The sequence below is a fragment of the Palaemon carinicauda genome, chromosome 8 (genome assembly GCF_036898095.1).
Source record: "Palaemon carinicauda isolate YSFRI2023 chromosome 8, ASM3689809v2, whole genome shotgun sequence".
Lineage (NCBI taxonomy): Eukaryota > Metazoa > Arthropoda > Malacostraca > Decapoda > Palaemonidae > Palaemon > Palaemon carinicauda.
Window position 1 is genome coordinate 38,087,120 of NC_090732.1, and position 21,047 is coordinate 38,108,166.

Below are 21,047 nucleotides of genomic sequence, written 5' to 3' on the forward strand. Positions count from 1 at the left end.
TAACACTAATAAATCAAAAGTTTTACGTCACTATTTGGCAATATCTTACGGAAAAATTACTTGGCAAAAACATGAAAAAAAATGAAAAAGGGGCACTCGCGGTAAAAGGCCCAACATTCTAATATACGGCATCTCAGATAAAAAAAGAGACATGCACGTGTTAGCCCAACCATCAAGGCACACTTTCTAACACATAAACATGAAAAAAAAATCAATAATATACGGCAATTCCTTACTACGTAGTAAATTTTTACAAATATTGAAAAAAAAACAGAAATTGGCAACCGCAGTTAAATACCCAATATACCAATAACTACGTCGTATCTGACAAAAACAAAGTCACGCATGGGTAGCCAGATCATCTAGACACACTTTCCAACACTAAAAAAGCAAAAGTTTTACGACACTATTTGGCAATATCTTACAGAAAAATGACTTGGCAAAAAAAATGAAAAAAAATGAAAAAGGGGCAGTCGCGGTAAAATGGTCCTCGTGGTGATGAACGACATTTTAACTAAAAAAAAATCATGCACATGGTAGCCAAACAATCCACCAAGACTTTCCACAACTGATAACCTATACAAGTTGCACCATTCTACGACAATTTCATAATACGTAATAACTTTGATAATTATGCAAATTACCTTAGAAGGGTAAACTCGGTCGCGCTCGACCCCGACGCGTCTCAGAAATCGGGGAAGGAGTACAGCTACAGCAATGCACATCTGGACACTACTAGAGCGTGTAGGGGAGACACCTACTGCAGGTCGATCACCCACAAATTCAGTCACAGGGGTGAGTCACGTGAGAAAAACCTCTTTTTTTTTGACGCTCGGGGTCGCGGACGACCCACCGTACCTTTCTAGTGTTAAAAGGAAATACAGCACTAAAATCAAGACAAGATCATGAGAGGAACAAATTGGATCGTGAAATTGTGGAAATATTACAGCTTCAGCATGAGTAAGAAAACCATTTCTTTGCAGTAGAAACAACATTGCTAATACAGTAATAAAACAAGATATTTCTATAGACCCCTGAGCTTCATAAGGCTTCTATCTCAAAGCTGGCTAAATGCTAAAGCCTATCCTAAAATACTAAAAATTTCCCATATTCTTTCACTACAACGGTAATCACTCTAACTAACCTCAATCACCACCAAGACTACCTCATTCATACTACTGCACCTAACCTCGCTGCCGTGAAATGTCATTATTGTTCCTTCTCCCCTACAGCTATCAACAGAATACAAAGCCAGTACTGTGGTCAAAGGGTTCCCAGATGACTGCTTGGAGAACCTGTGCTTCAAAGAGATTCTTTCTGAACACTAGAGTTTTACTGATAACTCTAACATCATGTGCTTTGATTCACGCCCTTCTTACAGAGGAAGGCAACGAAGGACTAATTTCCCTGATCCATGCAGATATCGTGCTCTCTGATGCCTTTTTCTTTACTCTTCCCATACATATGAAGAGAAGTTTAACCTGGGGATGAGCAGAGCTTGTGTACTTGAGATAGATCCTTAGAGCTCTCACAGTGCACAAAAGCAACTGATCAGGATTATCGGTTACTTCTTTAAGGCTAGAGATGTGAAAAGAAGAGAACCGAAGAACAGCCCCCATCTCCTTGAATGAGCAATGTCTGAAGAAAAATCGTGCGCCTCGTCAACCCTTGGCCAAGGCGAGAGCCAGGAAAAGGACTTTTCAAGGTGAAGTTTCTATCTTTTGTGGACCTCAACAGTTCATATGGAGCCCCATATAAGGAATGGAGAACCTTTGTCATGTCCCAAGGTGGTGTTCTCCTTTCCAATAGAGGACAGGACTGTTTCAAGCTTCATATGAACATGGCCAATTCCTCCAAGGAGAAAACATCAACTCCTTTACGCCTAAAGACCTGTCTCAAGGCTGATACTGAGCAGAGTTTTTCCCCTAGGACGTAAAGCAAAAATTTGGCTATCAAGGGTATATTGGCTCAAAGCGGAGAAACACCCCTTCTAAGACACCCACCACAGAAGATGGTCCTCTCAGCCTGGTACACTGAGGCCAAGGATCTCCTCAGGTATCCATACATTTGTTTTGCAGCTTTCAGCTAAATAAATGTATGGATAACTTCCAGGCGTGAAGACACAGATCTCACTGCATTGTGATAGGATGAAGTTGGAATAGCAGGTTGGGAAAGGGAGGCAACTCTCTCAGAGTCTCTATGAGAAGCAGTAGGCTGTCCAGGTACCATTCTATCTGCGGCAACTTTGGAGCAATTAGCGTCATGTTGAGATTAGGAGTTACCAGTACATACCTTGTTGAGTACTCTCCTTTTTATGCAAAAGGGCCAAAAAGGGTAAGCATCAAAGGCTGTCCTGATAATGTTGAACAGCATCCTTGAATGCCGCTTCAGGAAACGGTGAGCAGTATACCGGTAGTTTTCAGATGAGTGAGGTCGCAAACAGATTTACGGTCGGCGAACCCCACAAAGTCATGATCTTGTTTGCTATCCGAACATGCAAAGACTACTCGGATCCAACTATTTGCATTTTCTTGCTCAGCTGGTAAACTAGGATATTCCATTTGCCTCCTGGAATGAAGCAGGATGACAGAGAGGTTGCGCTGATCTCCTCCCTTTCTAGGATTTCCACTAACAGCAGCCAAACATGCTGTGAAATGGTACTTCATTTATGTACGCCACTACGGTGGTGTTGTCGCTCATCAACACCACCGAGTGGTCTGCCAACAAAGGACAAAAGTGTTGCAGGGCTAGATGAACTGCCTTGAATTCCAATACATTGATGGGGCATGATGGTCTGCCCACTGACCTGACACTATGTGCTGCATAAGGTATGCTCCAACTCACCTTTGATGAATCTGGGAAGACAAATTAGGAGAAGAAGAGAAAAGGGCTGAGCCCCTGAGGAGATTAGCTTTGTCTAGCCACCACTCGTTCTCGCTTTTGCTCTTCTACCATAACTTATTTCTCGGGAGATTACAAATCTGAGACCAATGGTTTTTCAATTACCACTGAATGGAATGCATCTGAAGACACTTATTGGGAACCAGGCATTCCGGGGATGCAAGGTGGCCTAAAAATCTGTCACTAAGTAGATTGAAGGAAAGGAAGTGCCACCTGCTACCAGAGTGCTAGATGATCTTGCAATTTATTCATTTTTTTTTTTTTTTTTGAGATCAGCTACCCCTAAAAAGTTAAGCTTGATTTTAAATAGCTGTCATGATTAAATCTGGGAAGAAAAATATTTATATCAATGCTAAAAAATAAATAAAATAAAATACAGTGGAACCTCTACATACGAATGTCCTAACATACGAATTTTCCAACATCCGAAGTAAAATTCGACCAAATTTCTATCTCGACACCCGAAGTGTTGCTTCAACATACGAAGTAAACATTATGCGTACACGTGGAATTTTCTCGAAAGCGTCCAGCGTCGTTTGTTGTTGACGCCGCTAGATGGCAGCACATCGGAGGGACGCCAATCGAGCGTCACCTTGATCAGTCCTCTCATCTCGTGCGCATCGTGTGGTTGTCCTCTATTCGCTCAGTTTTAACAGTGTTTTTTATCTTCCTTTTTCACGTGTTGTTTTCTGTGTTCCCTAATCATGGGTCCTTAAAAGCTTAGTTTCAATTCAGGAAGTAGTAGCAGTGGTGAGAAAACGAGGAAGTCTATGCTTTCATTAGAATTAAAGCAAGAAATAATAGAAAAGCATGAGCGAGGTGTACGTGTTAGCGATCTGGCTAAACAATATGGCCGGAATATGTCTACGATCTCGACGATCATAAAACAGAAGGCAGCCATTAAATCAGTGAAACCTTCGAAGGGGATCACGATTATTTCCAAACGTCGTAGCCCTACCCTTGAAGAGATGGAATGACTTTTGTTAATATGGATCAAAGACAAGGAGATTGTTGGCGATACAATCACGGAAACAATCATTTGTGAGAAGGCCAGTGCTATCTACAGTGACTTGAAGGTGGTGCGCTCTCGGGGTGACGCGGGAGAGAGTTCAGCCGATCCTACGACGGAGGAATTCAAGGCGTCTCGAGGTTGGTTCGAGAAATTAAGGAAACGGACCAGGATTCATTCAGTTGTTCGTCATAGAGAAGCTTCGAGTTCGGACACCAAGGTTGCTATAGACTTTGTTAAAAAGTTTGAAAGCATCGTGGCGGAGGAAGGTTACGTAGAGCAGCAGGTGTTCAACTATGATGAAACCGGTCTGTTTTGGAAAAAGATGCCAAGTCGAATGTACATTACCGCCGAAGAGAAGAAAATGCCTGGACATAAGCCAATGAAGGATCGGTTGAATCTTGCGCTTTGTGCCAACGCCAGCGGGGACTGCATAATAAAGCCATTATTGGTTTATCATTCCAAAAACCCTAGGGCATTTAAAGCACATAGAATTAATAAAGACCTGCTACATGTTCTATGGCGTTCTAATTCTAAGGCTTGGGTTACTAGGCATATCTTTGTGGAATGGGTAAACGTAGTTTTCGGCCCTGCTGTCAAGAAGTACTGTATCTTCAGGAGAGGAATTTGCTTTTGAAGTGCCTGCTTTGTTTGGACAATGCACCCGCTCACCCCCCCCCCCCCCCCGGACTCGAAGATGATATCATCGACGAATACAAAAAATTTATCAAGGTGTTGTATCTTCCACCAAATACCACCCCTATCCTCCAGCCCATGGACCAGCAAGTCATCTCTAATTTTAAGAAGCTGTACACCAAGCACTTATTCAAGCAGTGCTTTAATGTCACGCAAAGCACCAACTTAACTTTGCGTGAATTTTGGAGGAGCCACTTTAATATCGTGCACTGCTTAAAGATCATTGATCAGGCTTGGGAGGCAGTAACTCGTCGGACTCTGAATTCCGCTTGGAAGAAGCTTTGGCCTGATGCTGTTGCTCCCAGAGATTTCGAAGGTTTTGGCCCCGAGAATGAACCTGAGATTGTATCCCTTGGCAAGTCCATGAGTCTGGAGGTGGATGAAGATGACATCACCGAACTCGTCGATGAGCATCATGAAGAGCTCACCACCGAGGAACTCAAGGAGCTGCAAGCCATGCAGCATGATGAGTTCCAAGCGCAGTTGAGTGAGTCGGAGGAGATCGAGGAGGTAGGCCAAATCTTAGGTACGGCGGAAATAAAACAGATGTTGGCATATCATCAACACGTGGTTGATTTCATCGACAAACATCACCCACAGAAACTTCAGGTTTGCCATGTTGTTGCGCAGTTCGATGATGTTTGCTTAACGCATTTTAGAAAAAGCTTCAAAAGCCGTACCAAGCAACTTTCACTCGATAGTTTCTTTAAAAAATCTTTAAAACGGTCTAGTGATCATGATGAAAAGAAAGAAAGTGAAGCAAAGAAAAGGAAGACCGAATTGAGTTAAAGTGATGAAAATTAAAAATAAGAAAACAAAAAATGTAAAAAAAAACAATATAAAATTATAAAAATGAAAAAAAAAAATAGCTAAATTAAGTTAAAGTTCACGTAGTAGTGTAAGTTAGTGCAAGTTATCGTACAAAGTCACCGTCCCTACCTCCTCGCTGATCTTCCGACTCCTCCTGCCTAGCAGTCCCTACACCTGCGCTGGCCTGTCGCTAAGGTAAAGTGTTACATTACAACCCGTTTTTTATTTATTATTTCATTATTATTATTCCTTTTTTTGGTTTGTATGTATTTATTATATTGTATTAATGGAATGTGTAGTTATGTGTAGCCATTTATTAAGGATTTATTATGGGTTTTTAGGCTGAGGAACGAGTTAAATAAATTACCATGTATTCTTATGGGAATATTTTCTCCAACATACGATCGTTTTAATATACGAAGCAGTTTCTGGAACGAATTAAGATCTTATGTAGAGGTATCACTGTATAAACTAAATATAAGAGATATAAAAGTAAGTAAATCATGAGGTAAAAATCTGCGATAAATAAAAATTTAAATCTCATCTATAAATCCTGTTTCTTGAAAAAAGTTAAAATTCTAAAAACAGATAAATTCTTAGTTTAATAAAAGGTTAATAATATGTATCTGACCAAAACATAATTATCTTTGTCTGAAAAACTTTATAATCACTAAAAATATTTGCATACATCAAATACCCATGCAACAGTTTTGTGTGACCTATACACAATCTTTCTCTTTGTACTGTACTGAAAATTCCCATAGAGAAACAATTGGCTTTATTTCTTCCAACTTATTGCCGTCAGATTTGATATTCCACTGAGTTTGCCATTTTGTAGCTATAAAATGCTTTGTGTTATATAATTTCATGGGTAGTTTGAAAGCTCGTTTTGGTAAATCGATTGATGATTTAGTTGTGGCATCCACTTTTTCATTATCCAAAACCCCAACATGGGCAGGAATCCAATATATTTCTATATTTACTCCACTGTAACAGAACCTGTCAAGGAGGAGCTCTTTAATTTTTTTGTGAAAATTTCAGTAAGCAGTTACCCTAAAACCAAAAACAGGGATAAATCATCCGTCTTCCAAATCAGTATTTACCTCGCCTTTAACCTGTTAAGCGTCCCCCCTGGACCAGGTTGCCGCTAACGTACCGTCACGCTTTTTTTCCCCTGAGCGGTCATTTCACTAATGATAATTTTTCAAAGTTGATATAATTTCTTTATGCCTATAATTCGTATTTAAAGTTAAAAGTAAGGATATTTATTAAATGGTAGAGTAAAAAAAAACAATTAATACTACTATTATTCCATTTCAAATGGCTACATAATACTGAATATTCTAATGGGTTCTTTTTATCTTCAATCGAAAATCTTATGCCTGGATAAGCAACAAAAGTAAAGGGATGTCTCTTTCTCCCTCTCTCTCATCATATCGTTTCCTAGATAGTTTTCAAATATTTTCTTCATACATTTGTACATTATTTATCTCTCCCCCCCTCTCTCTCTCTCTCTCTCTCTCTCTCTCTCTCTCTCTCTCTGTGCATTTCATTTCCTATATTATTCAGTGAAATCTTGTTGTCCAGTCATTCGGTAATGAGAAGTCATTTTCGCTTTCGGCATCAAAAGAAAACTTAGTTTCTTCAATATACTCATCACTGGAGGATTCAGAACTAGTGCTCTAATTATCAAACAGGTTATCATTATCAAATTCATCAACAAGAATATCATTTATTTCATCTAAAGAAATAACCTTCCTTTTTAGACCATTCATTACAAAAGGAACAACAAACAACCACTTCCGCATGAACGTCCGAAGCGCACTGATAGGAAACCAGTTTTCTAACATCAAGCTACCTTCAGAAAAATAGTTGCCAGACATCATACAAGTTTCTATTTACAGCCCCCATATGCTGAGAGTGTTGCCAAGTGGTGATCCTATACTTACTATACGAGTAAACGTAATATCACGAGACTGACGGCTTGAAAAAGGCAATTAAAGTCATGAACGGAATATGCAGTTGAAGGCGGTACCGAGTAGATCGTGGTGAACAGTTTTTCACATGGGTGACGCTTAACAGGTTAAGATCTGGTTCATGTGCAGGATTCACTCTTAAAAACTTTCAATTTACCCTTTTTAAAGTGCTAAAAATATTCCCTGTGCCTGTGCTAATTAGAGGAGTTCATGACTAGTTTTCAAGCTCTTATTTTATATGTGCTGGTCCCACCATCAATACTATTAGGAGAAATTCAAGCCTAGATAGTAGCAGCAGATGCTATTAATGACTTATAGAAAAACTGCATACTGTACTTCTCATCATAGGTGTGATATGAGAAGCCACATTATTAACAATAACATAGAAAAGGTTGACCATGTGCTGGCTTTAGCAGGAGAAGGGATGTGTAGATCAAGACTCCAGAGGTTTCCCAACAGATGGGTATGAAGCAAGTAAGAGATTGAGGCTCATGCAGAGGCTATCAACTTTATAAAGCATTTTGTATTAAAACGCTTACTGAATGGTACACTACAACTGTTAGACAAAACCTTACATTTTTAACGTAATTTTAAAATGAGTCCTTTAAATGGGAGTATAGTCATATTCCTATCTAAAGGACAAGGGTTTGTATTTGATTTGAAACAAATAAGGAGTTAGCACAGGGTTCAAATCAGGCCACATCAGGCTTAAAAACACTGCCTCTGCCAGAAGTAGCGTTAGTCTACTCCACCGTTTCTTAACGTTTTTTTACCTTAGCACCCCTTTTAGTCAGGCCTAAGCAATCCAGCACCCCCTACCATTGCTTAACACATAATTCCTACAATTAAAAAGTAAAGACAATTGCAGTACATGTTGATCATATATTTTGTTCAATCTCCAAAACAAAAGTCATAATGACATTAGCATTGACAAAAACAATAAGAAAATACAGTAAAGAAAGGAACATAGGATAAACTAAAAAAATACTCATTAATGCAATTTTTGTTGTTGCTGATGTGCAAATATTACTATTATTATTATTATTATTTTTATTATTATTATTATTATTATCATCATTATAATTATTATTAGCTAAGCTACAACCCTAGTTGGAAAAGCCGGATGCTATAACCTCAAGGGCTCCAACAGGGAAAAATGGGCCAGCGAGAAAAGGAAATAAAGAAATAAATAAACTATATGAGAAGTAATGAACAATTAAAATAAAATATTTTAAGAACAGTAATAATATTAAAACAGATCTTTCATATATAAACTATAAAAACAGACTTATGTCAGCCTGTTCAACATAAAAACATTTGCTACAAGTTTGAACTTTTTAAATTCTACCGATTCAAGATCATTCCACAAATTGGTCACAGCTGGAATAAAACTTCTAGAATACTGTGTATTTTTTATCCTCATGGTAGAGAAGACATGACTATTAGAATTAACTGCATACCTAGTATTACAAACGGGATGGTACTCTCCGGACTAATTGAACGAGGGTGCCAGAGATTAATATCTAGATCAGGAATAACAAAAATCAATAGACTGCAAATTCCTGTCCAACATATTAAGATGAGAATCAGCAGCTGTAAACCACACAGGAGAACAATACTACAAAGAAGGTAGAATGAAAAATTCTAAAAATTTCTTCAGAATAGATTGAGCACCAAAAATCTTACAAGACTTTCTCAATAAGCCAAATTTTTGTGCAATCACAGAAGAAACATACCTGATGTGTTTCACAAAAGTAAATTTGCTGTTAAAAATCACCCCTAAATTTTAAAAGAGCCATACTAAGTTAAAGAAACATCAATGCTGAGATCTAGATGTTGAGGAACCACTATGTACGGCTTACTTACAATAATACTTTGAGTTTTATTAGGATTCGACTTCATGCCCCATAATTTGCACCATGCACTAATTTCACCTAGATCTCTATTAAGGAATTCAGCAACACCAGATCTAAGTTCAGGAGAAGGAATTGATGCAAAGAAAATGGCATCCTCTGCATATGCAACAAGCTTCTATTCTAGGCTAAAAGTAAGAGTATGAAAAGTAGGGGCAAGAACACTACCCTGAAGAACACAAGATATCTCATTCCTATTAATCAATATGGTGACAATCAACAACTCTTTGCAATCAATTATTTAAAAATTCAATAATGATGCTAAAAAAAGACCCATCCACTCCCAACTGCCACATATGTGACCTTCTCCAGCAACCCCTGAAATTAATTTCATAATAGCACCACAGGTTAAAAAATGCTGGCCTACTAAGATGATAGAAACCACGTGAAAACAATGCAATGCAGCACAATTGGTTACCTAGTATGCTAGTCAACTGCGCATAGGTAGTGGTCGGTGTTTAGGGGGGTTATGAGTTAACCCACTCTAGGACATCAAATATTCGTGGATTCTCGATCTTTACGGGTGACTGTTACCTAGCCCCGGTGAATAAGGAGGGCCAAATGTATAACATGGAATGAGAATTCATAAAACTGGGTTTGCCATGCAAGATATAAAACTAACCTTCTTACAAGCTACGAGTAAACTGCAATAGTATACCTAAGCATTGCTCACTGCCAATTGCAGTCATACAGAAGCAATACAAGACTCGGGGGAGTAAGGCTATTGAAAAGGAAAAAAAAAAAAAAGAGAAAGTTTAGATTTTAGGATAAATGTCAAAATTTAGCTAGATTCGAGTAGGAAGCCATATAAACCTCAGGTAAGATTCATAGAAATAAAACTAATGACATTGGTCCCTCTATACAGTACTGCAAAAATGTATATCAAAATTCCCAGCAGAATTACAACTTTGTATCTAAAGAATACCTCAGCCTGTAATACACCTTTTCTGTTAATTCATGTTACTAGGTATTATTTATCAAAAATACCTAAAACCAATAAGAAATTTTTCTTTTAACAAAACCACAGCAAAATCAGATAATGTACAGTACAATATACTGTCCTCCACATACATTAATATCCTGTCCTACTTTGTTAATTGCTTCTAAGAGACCCCACAAAATGACAATTTGTCCTAAATTGTATTTTTTCCCAGCTATACAAACCTGTAATAATTTAATACAGGAATTTGCTTCAGCGCAGCTGAAACAGCCGAAGAGAAAAAAAACCAGGCAGTTGTGCTGATTGGTTGGCTGGCAGTATGGGGTGGAGCTTATCTCTTGAGGAAGTCTCATACGCCTTGCGGATAGTTTCACGGATCCAGATGGATATCGAGTTCCTCAACACCTCCCTCTTGGCTCTGCCGGTGCTAATAAAGAGTCATCGACATTCAGGTCTGAGATGCCGAGTTTGCTTAAGATAGCGCTGGAGACATCTGACGGGACAGAGAAGCCTCTCACCTGAACCGCCACCCGCCGCATCCGTTAAGGAAGGAATAGTGAAGGCCTTGAACCTGGGATCATGGATCGCTGGGTTCTGAGTCTGGCCACAAATTCTGGCACAAAACTCAAGGAGATCTTCTTCCAACCCTCTGCGCGAGTGACATTACAAGAGAGGCCGTGTAACTTCCCGACTCTCTTTGCCAAAGCTAAGGCTAGCAGAAAAACAGTCTTAAGGGTCAAGTGCCTGTCTGAGGCATGGCTCAAGGGTTCATACGGAGCACGAGTAAGAGACCCAAGAACTAGAGCAGTGGTTCTCAAACTTTTTCATGAGCGACCCTATTTGAAACATTTCATTCCTTCGCGACCCAGAGTAAAGTGAAGAGAAAGAAAACATGCAATGATATATACAATTTATTTTGGAAAAAAAATAATGTGTACAGCTTTTCATTCACAAAACTAAACTAGTGGGATTTATGGCACTGCTTTTCCTTTTCACAAAACTAAACGAACAGGATTCATGGCACTGCTTTTCGTTCCCAAAACTATATTAATAGAATCCATGGCGCTGCTTTTAATTCACAAAACTAAATTAATAGAATCTATGGCACTGCTTTTAATTCACAAAACTAAATTAATAGAATCTATGGCACTGCTTTTAATTCACAAAGCTAAATTAATAGGATTCATGGCACTGTTTTTCATCCACAAAACTAAATTAATGGGATCCACGGTGCTGCTTCTCGTTTACCAGTTTGTCAAATCGTGGAATCATTGTCGTAAGGCTGCATCTCATATCATGCTCGGGGTTAAGCTTGTTCCTAGACTTATTTTTCATATGACTCAGAGCCGAGAAACCTTGCTCGCAAAGGTATGTTGTTACAAATGGGAGCAACACTTTCACCGCCTCAACTCCTACTATAGACTTCTCTTTCTCTTTCCCTGCGACCCATCAAAATTGATCTCGCGACCCAACTTTGGGTCGCAACCCATAGTTTGAGAACCACTGAACTAGAGTGACATCCCACTGGGGAACTCGAAGTTCCATCGGGGGACACGACTGTTCGAAGCTCTTAATGACATAGAAATCTCGAGGGCGTTGGAGATATCTATGCCCTTCAGACGGAATACCATTGCAAGGGCAGACCTGTACCCTTTAAGAGCAGAAACCAAAAGGAGCTTATCTCTGCGAAGAAAGACTGGGAAGTCTGCGATCTGAGTCAGAGAGGCTCCGACCGAAGAGATACCCCTTCCACAGCACCAATCACAGAAGACCGACCACTTCCCCTGGTATACTGAGGAGGAGGATCTTCTAAGGTACCCTGACGTCTCTCTCGCAGCGAATTGCGAAAAGCCTCGTGTTCTGAGGAGATGCTGGATAGCCTCCACGCGTGAAGTCTGAGCGACTGCACCGCCTGGTGGTACCTGCTCGACAAGGGTTGCTGAAGGAGATTGGGCCAGTGTGGTAGCTCTCTCGGTGCCTCGACCAGGAGTGACAACAGATCGGGAAACCACTCTATGTGTGGCCATTGTAGAACAATGAGAGTTATCCTGAGTCCTAGGGTTACTAGGACCTGGGACAAGACTGCTCGAAGCAAGCAAAAGGGGGGAAACGCGTAGCAATCCACTCGATCCCAAGGATGTTGCAGTGCGTCCTCGAACGCAGCCGCAAGATCTGGTACTGGAGAGCAAAAAACGGGAAGCTTGGCATTGTGCCATGTTGCGAATAGGTCGATGCATGGTTCTCCCCAGAGGTTGAGTACTCAACTTGCTACCCATGGGTGAAGAGACCATTCTGCCCCTATTACCTGGTCTCTCCGACTTAGGGCGTCTGCCAGAACATTTCTCTTGCTTGGAATGTACCTAGCTGGCAAGGTTACGTGTTGACCCTCCGCCCACAGGAACACCCGCCTCATCAACTGCTACAAGGGATGTGAGTGTGCCGCCTTGCTTGTTGACGTACGTGACCATGGACGTGTTGTCGCTCATCAGCACTACCGAGTGCTTTCTCAAACAGGACTGGAAATGAATGAGTGCTCTTGAGACTGCCATCATTTCCAGGTAGTTGATGTGCAGGTGTTTCTCCTCTTCTGACCACACACCTGACAAGACTAGATTGTCCAGGTGTGCACCCCAACCTTCCGTGGACGCGTCTGTGAACATACGGAACTGAGGTGGAGGAGGGTTTATGAGAAACCCTCTCATGAGGTTCTCCTCGTTTAGCCACCAAAGGAGATTCTCCCTTACCTCGCGTTCCATGAGAACTGGAAGAGAGGAGAATTGGTGGCTGCCGACCACTGCTCCTTCAGACGCCACTGAAGGGAGCGGAGATGGATTCTCCAGAAAGGAACAAACTTCTCCAGCGAGGAGAGGTGACCTAGAAGAGCTTGCCACTGGAGGGCTGGAAGTTGTTCCTGTGACAGGAATGGCTGAGCAACCTCTCTGAGTCTGTTGATCCGAGTCTGCTGATTGGGAATGAGGAATGAGGTTCGACTTCTCGTAGTTCACCACGATCCCCAGATCGCGACAAACTGCCAGAAGTGAGTCTCAGTCCTGAATCAACTGCTCCTGGGATGGAGCGAGAATCAGCCAGTCGTCGAGGTACATCAGTAGGCGGATGCCCCTCGAGTGGGCCCAAGCTGCTACTGTCGTGAACACTCGCATGAACACTTGCGGAGCTATGCACAGTGCTAAGCACAGGACTTTGAACTGGTACACCGTGCCCTGGAAGATGAATCGTAGGTACTTTCGAGACAACTGATGAACTGGTACTTGAAGGTACGCGTCCTTCAAGTCTATCGAAAGCATGAAGTCGTACTTCCTTATGGCTAACAGCACAGTGCGAACTGTCAGAATCTTGAATGCAGTTTGCTGAACAAACTTGTTCAATGGCGAAAGGTCGATGATCGGTCTCCAACCTCCTGTTGCCTTCTCGACAAGGAAGAGACGATAGTAGAACCCTGGTGACTGATCGTGCACAACTTCTAGCGCATCCTTCTCTAATATTTCCTGGATTTCCTCCTCTAAGGCCAGAGCCTTCGGAGATGTTGGAGCGTACGTGTGGAACGTTATTGGAGTGGAGGATAGGGGCGGCAGATGAAGCACGAATGGAAGCTTGTACCCTTCACGAAGGGTCAACACTACCTATTCCTCGGCCCAGAGGGGCTACCACATCACCCAATGGCGAGATAGGCATCCCCCTACCTTCAGCAGCATGGGAAGGGGAAAGCCAAGCTCAACATTTCCCTTTCCCTCGCTTGCCCCTGTTCTTTCCACGAAGTAGAGGAGCTCCCGAGGGAGGCAGAAAGGTCTGTTTGGGAGCAGAACCCTTCTGAACAGGAGCAGGTCTCGGCTGCACAGGAGCAGTAGGAGCACGACCAGCGGTACCCTTGCTACTTCTAGTAGGCTTAGCCTGGCCTTCGAGTCGAGGCGCCATTTATCCCGCGTGGCCCAAAACTTCCTCTAGTGGAAAGAGAGAAGTTGCAGCTCTAATAGGAGCATTCCTGAGTGCCAGGGCCTCTCCTGAACCAATCTGTCTCGCCAAACGAGCGGCTACTGCCTCGCGCATTTTGAGGATCAGATTGGAATACTGGGTAGCAAGCTGGTCCAAGAGAAATGCAACAGCTTTCCCACCAGACAAAGCTAGGTTCCAGTACTGCTCCATGTGTTCGGGAGTAGCGAGCTTGGTGTCCCGCGCGAACACTGTGGCCATACCACACCAGCGGTCAAGCCACGAAGCAGCCTGGAGAGCACCTACAGAGATGGACTCCATAGTTGAAATCTCAGAGGCCGAGAAAGAGACACTCTGAGATTTCAAACTCTCAACCGAGGAACCCCCAGCAAGTGCTTTGATCGCGGGGTCGAGAGGGAGAGGACAAGACACAGAAGACTCTCTGACGCAGTAACTCTTCTGTCGCTGGAGTGGTTGAGGGAGAAGCTTGTTCGAACCTTGGCTCCCAAGCAAGTCACCAGGTACTGCAATCTGGTCACTCATTCGGCTCAATGCTCAAGCAGCCTGTCTCGACCAGGGTAGCGTGATGGGCCGTGAACTACCTTCGGGAGCTCCCCATAGGATCTCCAAGGCTGTACACTTATCCTTAGATTCTACCGCAGAGGAGCCCTGAGGCCATTAATCTCACACGAGGTTAATGACCTATAGGAACGGTGACTCCACCTCTGGATCTTCCGTCTCCATGGCAGTTGAAGGTTGTGGGGGTGGCTGATCCCTCAGTCCTGCTACATCCGAAGGTATAGGGGTAGCGACATGCTGCACGGCTGATGACATCCCCCATGAATACGCTTGCTCTGGTCCTAAGACTGAACCAGGCGTGTATTCAAGAGTTGAGGAAGGACCCTGGCAGGGTTCATCCCCGAAGGAATGCATCGAGGTTCCCACTGCGACCGAGTGCATGACTGCTCGCTGTGAGTCCCACGAAGCTCCCGAAGGAGCTCAAGCGTGAGCGGGGTTGCTGGGAACTGCAGCGCTCACACCAGGAGGTGTAGACAGATTAGGTGCACGAGTAGTGTGCGCGCCCTCACCTGTTACACGGCCAGAAAGCATGGGGGTTGGCTGCACAGCGAGAACTAGCCTGGTTGCGCACAACCGTGCGGGCTGAGCCACCTCCGTGCCGGGCCCGAGTCGCGCGGGTCGAGTGCGTCGCTGTCTGGGCCTGCTCCCTGCTCACACAAATCGCGGAGTCCATCCGTGTGGCTACCCGCGTGAAGGTAGTCCTGTGTACTGCGGATTCTTCACAAGATACCACAGCTGTGATTTCTCGTGCCGAAGCCGGGACTCTCATTTCCCCGCTCATGAGCGGTTCAACTCGAGTCTGAACACCAGCTTAGGGGTCCGAGGACCCCGTCACCATGCTCTGGGAGACAATTCCTACGCTCTCTAGCATGATTGTCGTGCATGGAGGCCTTGCGCGAGATTCGCTGTGAACAATCCCACGAGCGCGGGGAACACGGGAATCTCTCGCGTTGCCCTCATCATCCGGAAGAGAAGAGGTGTCTCGGGGCGCTATGTCCCTTCAACTGCAACTGGCCTTCCTGGCCCTGTTCGCTTTCCTCTTCTTCCCCTTCCTCTTTCTCCTTGGGGAAGAAGAATCAGAGTCAGAAGATGAAGACAAAGAGGAGGAGAGAGAGGAGGAGGAACTAGGAGAGGAATACCACCCACGCTTCCTCTTCTTGTGCCCCCTACGAGGTACTGGAACGGTGGTCGAGGCAACAGCAGACGACACTGGACGAGGATGAACAAATGAATCTTCAGCTAAAATCAAGTAGAGGGTGCACTGAATCTCTGCTTCAAAGCCGTAGGAGATACCCGTGCCATGTTCGTGGGAAGAGCCATGCTCAGTGAACGTGGTGAACCTGAAAAACACCTTGTATCAGCAGGAGTTTTAGCAGATTTAATTTTAAATGACTTACGAGCGAAGCTGTAAAGGGTTTACCAGCAGTCTTTAATGAAATCTCAGTGTTTAAAATATTACTTTCCCTGGTTTTAACAAGGAGTCCTGCAGTTATATTACCCTTGGAAAAAGATTGTATTTTGCCAGGAACAAATGCTTTATCAGGTACATGGTCAACAACAACAGGGGCATCAGGGAACATGGGTGTCGATAAAGTTACAAAATCAGTTACATTCATGTGTTTATCAACAATCGGATTATTCAAATGACATTCAAGCTCGTCCGCCAGAGTTAAATGGCGTTTTAACAAATTCAATTCAGGCTTACCTGATAATCCGAGACGCCCAAAGTTTCCCCATCTTACAAGGTAACGAGTCGTCGTCAGTAACAGATGGTCCAACAATCTGTCGGGTGTCCCTCAAGATCGCCGAAGTAGTGGGAGCGCTAAGGTCACCCGCTCCCCCGGCGAAACCCGAGAAATCCCAGACAAGCTGTGATTACAAGATTCCCAAAATCATACGCACACCCTCCTCAGACTCGGAGAGGGCGTGAGTAGACTTCGCTGTGCCAGTCTCTTGAGACAACACACATACCACCGGCACCCCTTCTTCTTCTTCGAGAGAGGCGAGATCTCCGAAGCAGAAGAAGCTTTAGGGGTCCGGCGATATTTGCGTTGATTCTCGAAAGCTTGCCACTGCAAGGGCGGCCAAGATTCACACTCACGGCAGGGAGAACCTTAATAGCAAGGTTTTTCCCTGCATGTCAGGCAGAGCGTGTGTGGGTCTACAGAAGGTGATGAAAGCCACCTACTACAGTGCCCGCCACGGCCTGCACAACATCGCATCTTACGAGTAACATTCTCCTCCACAGCAATCACACAATCACTAGTACACAAGCACATGAGAAGGCAAAGGGCTGCAGCGTAGAGAGCGGAGTGTAGCACAACCATCCCCGTTAAGCCAAAGCGAGTGAATGGGGAAAGTGACCGCCAGCCAACCAATAAGCACAACTGCCTGGTTTTCTATCTCTTCGGCTGTTTCAGATGCGCTGAAGAGAATTCCTATATTAAATGATTACGAGGTTTGTATATCACGTTGGAACGAGGTCAATTTTTGACAGAGAACAGACTTTCACCCTACAAAGCGACTTTATAAATTCTCTATGCAAATACTGACCACTAAGAACTACTTACATCCTCCAATCATTCAATGATATATAGGGCACTATACCGTATAGTATTTTATTATTATTGTACAATGTAGAGACCAACATAATATCGTGTAAAAGTGTAACATGTACAGTATTCTATTTACGGATTTAATATTTAAGGATTATCATCATCATCATCATCATCATCTCCTACTATGCCTATTGACGCAAAGGGCCTCGGTTAGATTTCGCCAGTCGTCTCTATTTTGAACTTTTAATCAATACTTCTCCATTCATTATCTGCTACTTCATGCTTCATAGTCCTTAGCCATGTAGGCCTGAGTCTTCCAACTCTTCTAGTGCCCTGTGGAGCCCAGTTGAAAGTTTGGTGAACTAATCTCTCTTGGGGAGTGCAAAGAGTATGCCCAAACCATCTCCATCTACCCCTCACCATGATCTCATCCACATTTGGCCCATGGGTAATCTCTCTTATAGTTTCATTTATAATCCTGTCCTGCCATTTAACTCCCAATATTCTTCTGAGGGCTTTGTTCTCAAATCTACAAAGTCTGTTGTATATTGTTTCATTGTCATACCACGACATGTCCATACAGTAATACCAATTTCACTAAACTGATATACTGTATACCCTGATGTAATTTCAGGCGATTTTATTTAATTTCTTAAAATTTTTATTAAACTCAAATTCTAAAGATCCTGCATTAGAGATCATAGTTCCCAAATATTTAAATGACTCCACCTAATTAATCCTTTCTCCTTCCAAAGATATTTCATCTTCCATTGCATATTCCGTTCTCGTCATCTCTGCCTTCTTCTATTCACCTTCAGCCTAACCTCAAGTAAGGATTAGCGATGTAAATTCGGAACAGAAGTATGATAAACTGACATACAGGAGGTACATGCCTTACTGTACTTGTACCAAATGAATGTACTATAATCTAAATTTATATGATGTTAATAATTTTCTAAATTCAAAAGACTGAAAGCAGTGCTGTGTTAAACCTTACCAAAACATCTGCATCAAGAATGAAATGTCTACGTTGGACATCATCCAATAAAATTTTGCGGAACTCATGACAATCATTGACAAATGGATGATTCATCTTTGGTTGTCTATGCTCTGTGCCGATTGTCCAAGGTTTATCTTCTCCTGCACGTTCTCGGCATGGGTCTTCATACTGATCCCAAATTGTTGAGTTTTGAGTTGCGTCATCTCCTGGAATAATCCAATGCAAAATTACCTATTTGTACATTGCATATTTTTTTTTTAACTTGAAAACTTGAAAATAAGGAAATATTTTCTTATAATAGATTATCCAACTTTAACCCCTTTACTACGATGACGTCAAAACATGCCCAGTGATACGGGCGATTACATCTCGGATACATCATTTACAAATATAAACCCAATGGAAGTTAAAATTACTATTACAGTATATCTTAGGAGAGTACAGCACATAGTTGTATATCACACAGTTAACATTTAGGAAATTTTACTAAAAACTCTCCTCCCTGATATCAGCCCCTCCACCTTTCTTCAGCCAACCAACGAAGTCTTTGGGATTCTCGCCTTTATTTTTTATTGTGTTAGTGCTATTTTAGTCTTTTTTTTATGCTACCGTGTCGAATCACACCACTCTAGCCACTGGCGACATTCTTTATGCAAAGCCCACCTGACACCCCTAAGCTTAGACATGGGGATCCTCACATCTCATCCCACAACCTAGTGAAACAATTGCAATTCTAGTCCTTATTCATGGTTATGTAAGGTCTATTTTTGTGTATCTCTATGTTGGCATACATATTCAATATTCTGTCATTGGTTCTCCCCTTCTGCTTTCCACCCACAACGCCATCAAAACATGAGTAATGCAAGTTGTTGAAAGCTCTGTTTAGTCAAATTCCATCACTCTTATATCTAAAATCACACCTAATTATCTCGATACTATAAATAATTACCTGAAAATGTCTTAATCCATATACATCTTCCCCTTATTATTTATAAATTTCTGATATCCTACATTTATTTGCATTTCACAATTCCTTCAGTATCGTATCACTTATTACATTTGTAACCCTGATAGCAGCAAACATAATGACACATGACAAGATTTGTTTATTTGTATTCTATTCCTTTTTTTCTCAACTATCATTTCTACAAATATAATTTTCATGCTTAGATATAAACAGTAAATCAGATTAGTATTGTTCATTGTTTTCATGGGTAAAAGTTAGCCTACTGTCATTATTTCTACTTATTGACATTCTACGCAGTATTTGTCATGTTTTTACATTCACACTCCTCATTTCCAAGCTTGTGAAATACCCCAAACTGGAATACCTAGTTCATAGTGTCAGTCACATGCAAGGTGGAACTATACAAGAATAAATGAACCTTTTGTCTAATAAACTAAATCTATAATCTCTCTCTCTCTCTCTCTCTCTCTCTCTCTCTCTCTCTCTCTCTCTCTCTCTCTCTCTCTCTCTCTCTCTCTCTCCATTATTACTGACAAGTAGTTTTATATCTTTCAATGGCTATTTATCATGGAATTATTACGAAATAAAATAAGTTACTTTAGTGAATAAAAAGTTTTTTTTTTTACACAAAATCATAGTGCTTTACCATATCTAGAAAAAATGACAAAAAAAATCTTAAAAATTATTCTATAATCACTACAATAAATGGAAAGAATATTTTGGTTGTTTAGAGTGAAATACAATAGAAAATAAAGCAAACTTTTGAAACATTTATTCTGTAATCAGTAGTAAAACAAACAAACATGGAAATTAAGTTATCATAGAATAAGTCTGATGGTGACAAATCTTGTATATAGCAGGTACTGAGGGCGAATCCACTGCCTTGTAGTGAAGGAGTTAAAACTACAGTACATTACAACCATTGGGGAAAACTTCAAAAGAAAAATCATCAGATTTTCTTGAAAAAAAATCATTATCATTATTATTATTACACTACCAACATAAAAATATTTTAATATTCTGAATGACTGCTTTACTGGCAGTAAAGTATGAATAAGCATCACTGCAAAAACCATAGATTTAAAAAGTAAATATACAAATAAATAAATAGGCTTAAAAGCAGTAATTGCACTACTTCATGTCTTTACAAGTGAACATATCCATTTACATGAAATGCATTGTAATTAAAATCATAATGTAAAACCAATGTTATGAAGAAAAAACAATTAAACACACTTTATTATTATTGCTGAATCTTTGCTACCAAAGGCCAGTTATTTGTACTAAAATTCCATCCATATACCAAGGCCCTTTCCCCAATTTTGGGGGGGTAGCCGACATCAAACAAATGAAAAAAAAAGGGACCTTCCCTCTCTATGCTCCTCCCAGCCTGACGAGGGAATCAACCGAGTTCGGCTGGTACTGCTAGGGTGCCACAGCCCACCCTCCCCTCTTATCCACAACAGATGAAGCTTCATAACGCTGAATCCCCAACTGTTGCTACCTCCGCGGTCATCCAAGGCGACTGGAGGAAGCAGCAGGGCCTACTGGAAATGCGTCACAATCGCTCACCATTTATTCCTATTTCTAGCACGCTCTCTTGCTTCTCTCACATCTATCCCATCACCCAGAACTTTCTTCACTCCATCCATCCACCCAAACCTTGGCCTTCCTCTTGTACTTTTCCCATCAACTCTTGCATTCATCCCCTTTCAATTCTCTCAACATGGCCAAACCACCTAAACACATT

General features: G+C 41.8%; 1 protein-coding gene across 5 annotated transcripts in view; it reads right to left on the reverse strand.

Moving 5' to 3' along the window:
- LOC137645707 (sphingomyelin phosphodiesterase 5-like) overlaps positions 1 to 21,047 on the reverse strand; it is a 184,096-nt gene that overhangs the window by 10,790 nt on the left and 152,259 nt on the right. For all 5 annotated transcript variants that reach the window (XM_068378572.1, XM_068378569.1, XM_068378570.1 and 2 more), the window contains one exon: positions 18,328 to 18,536. In XM_068378572.1, coding sequence (XP_068234673.1) covers positions 18,328 to 18,536 — 209 coding nt within the window. The remainder of the gene's footprint in view (positions 1 to 18,327; positions 18,537 to 21,047) is intronic.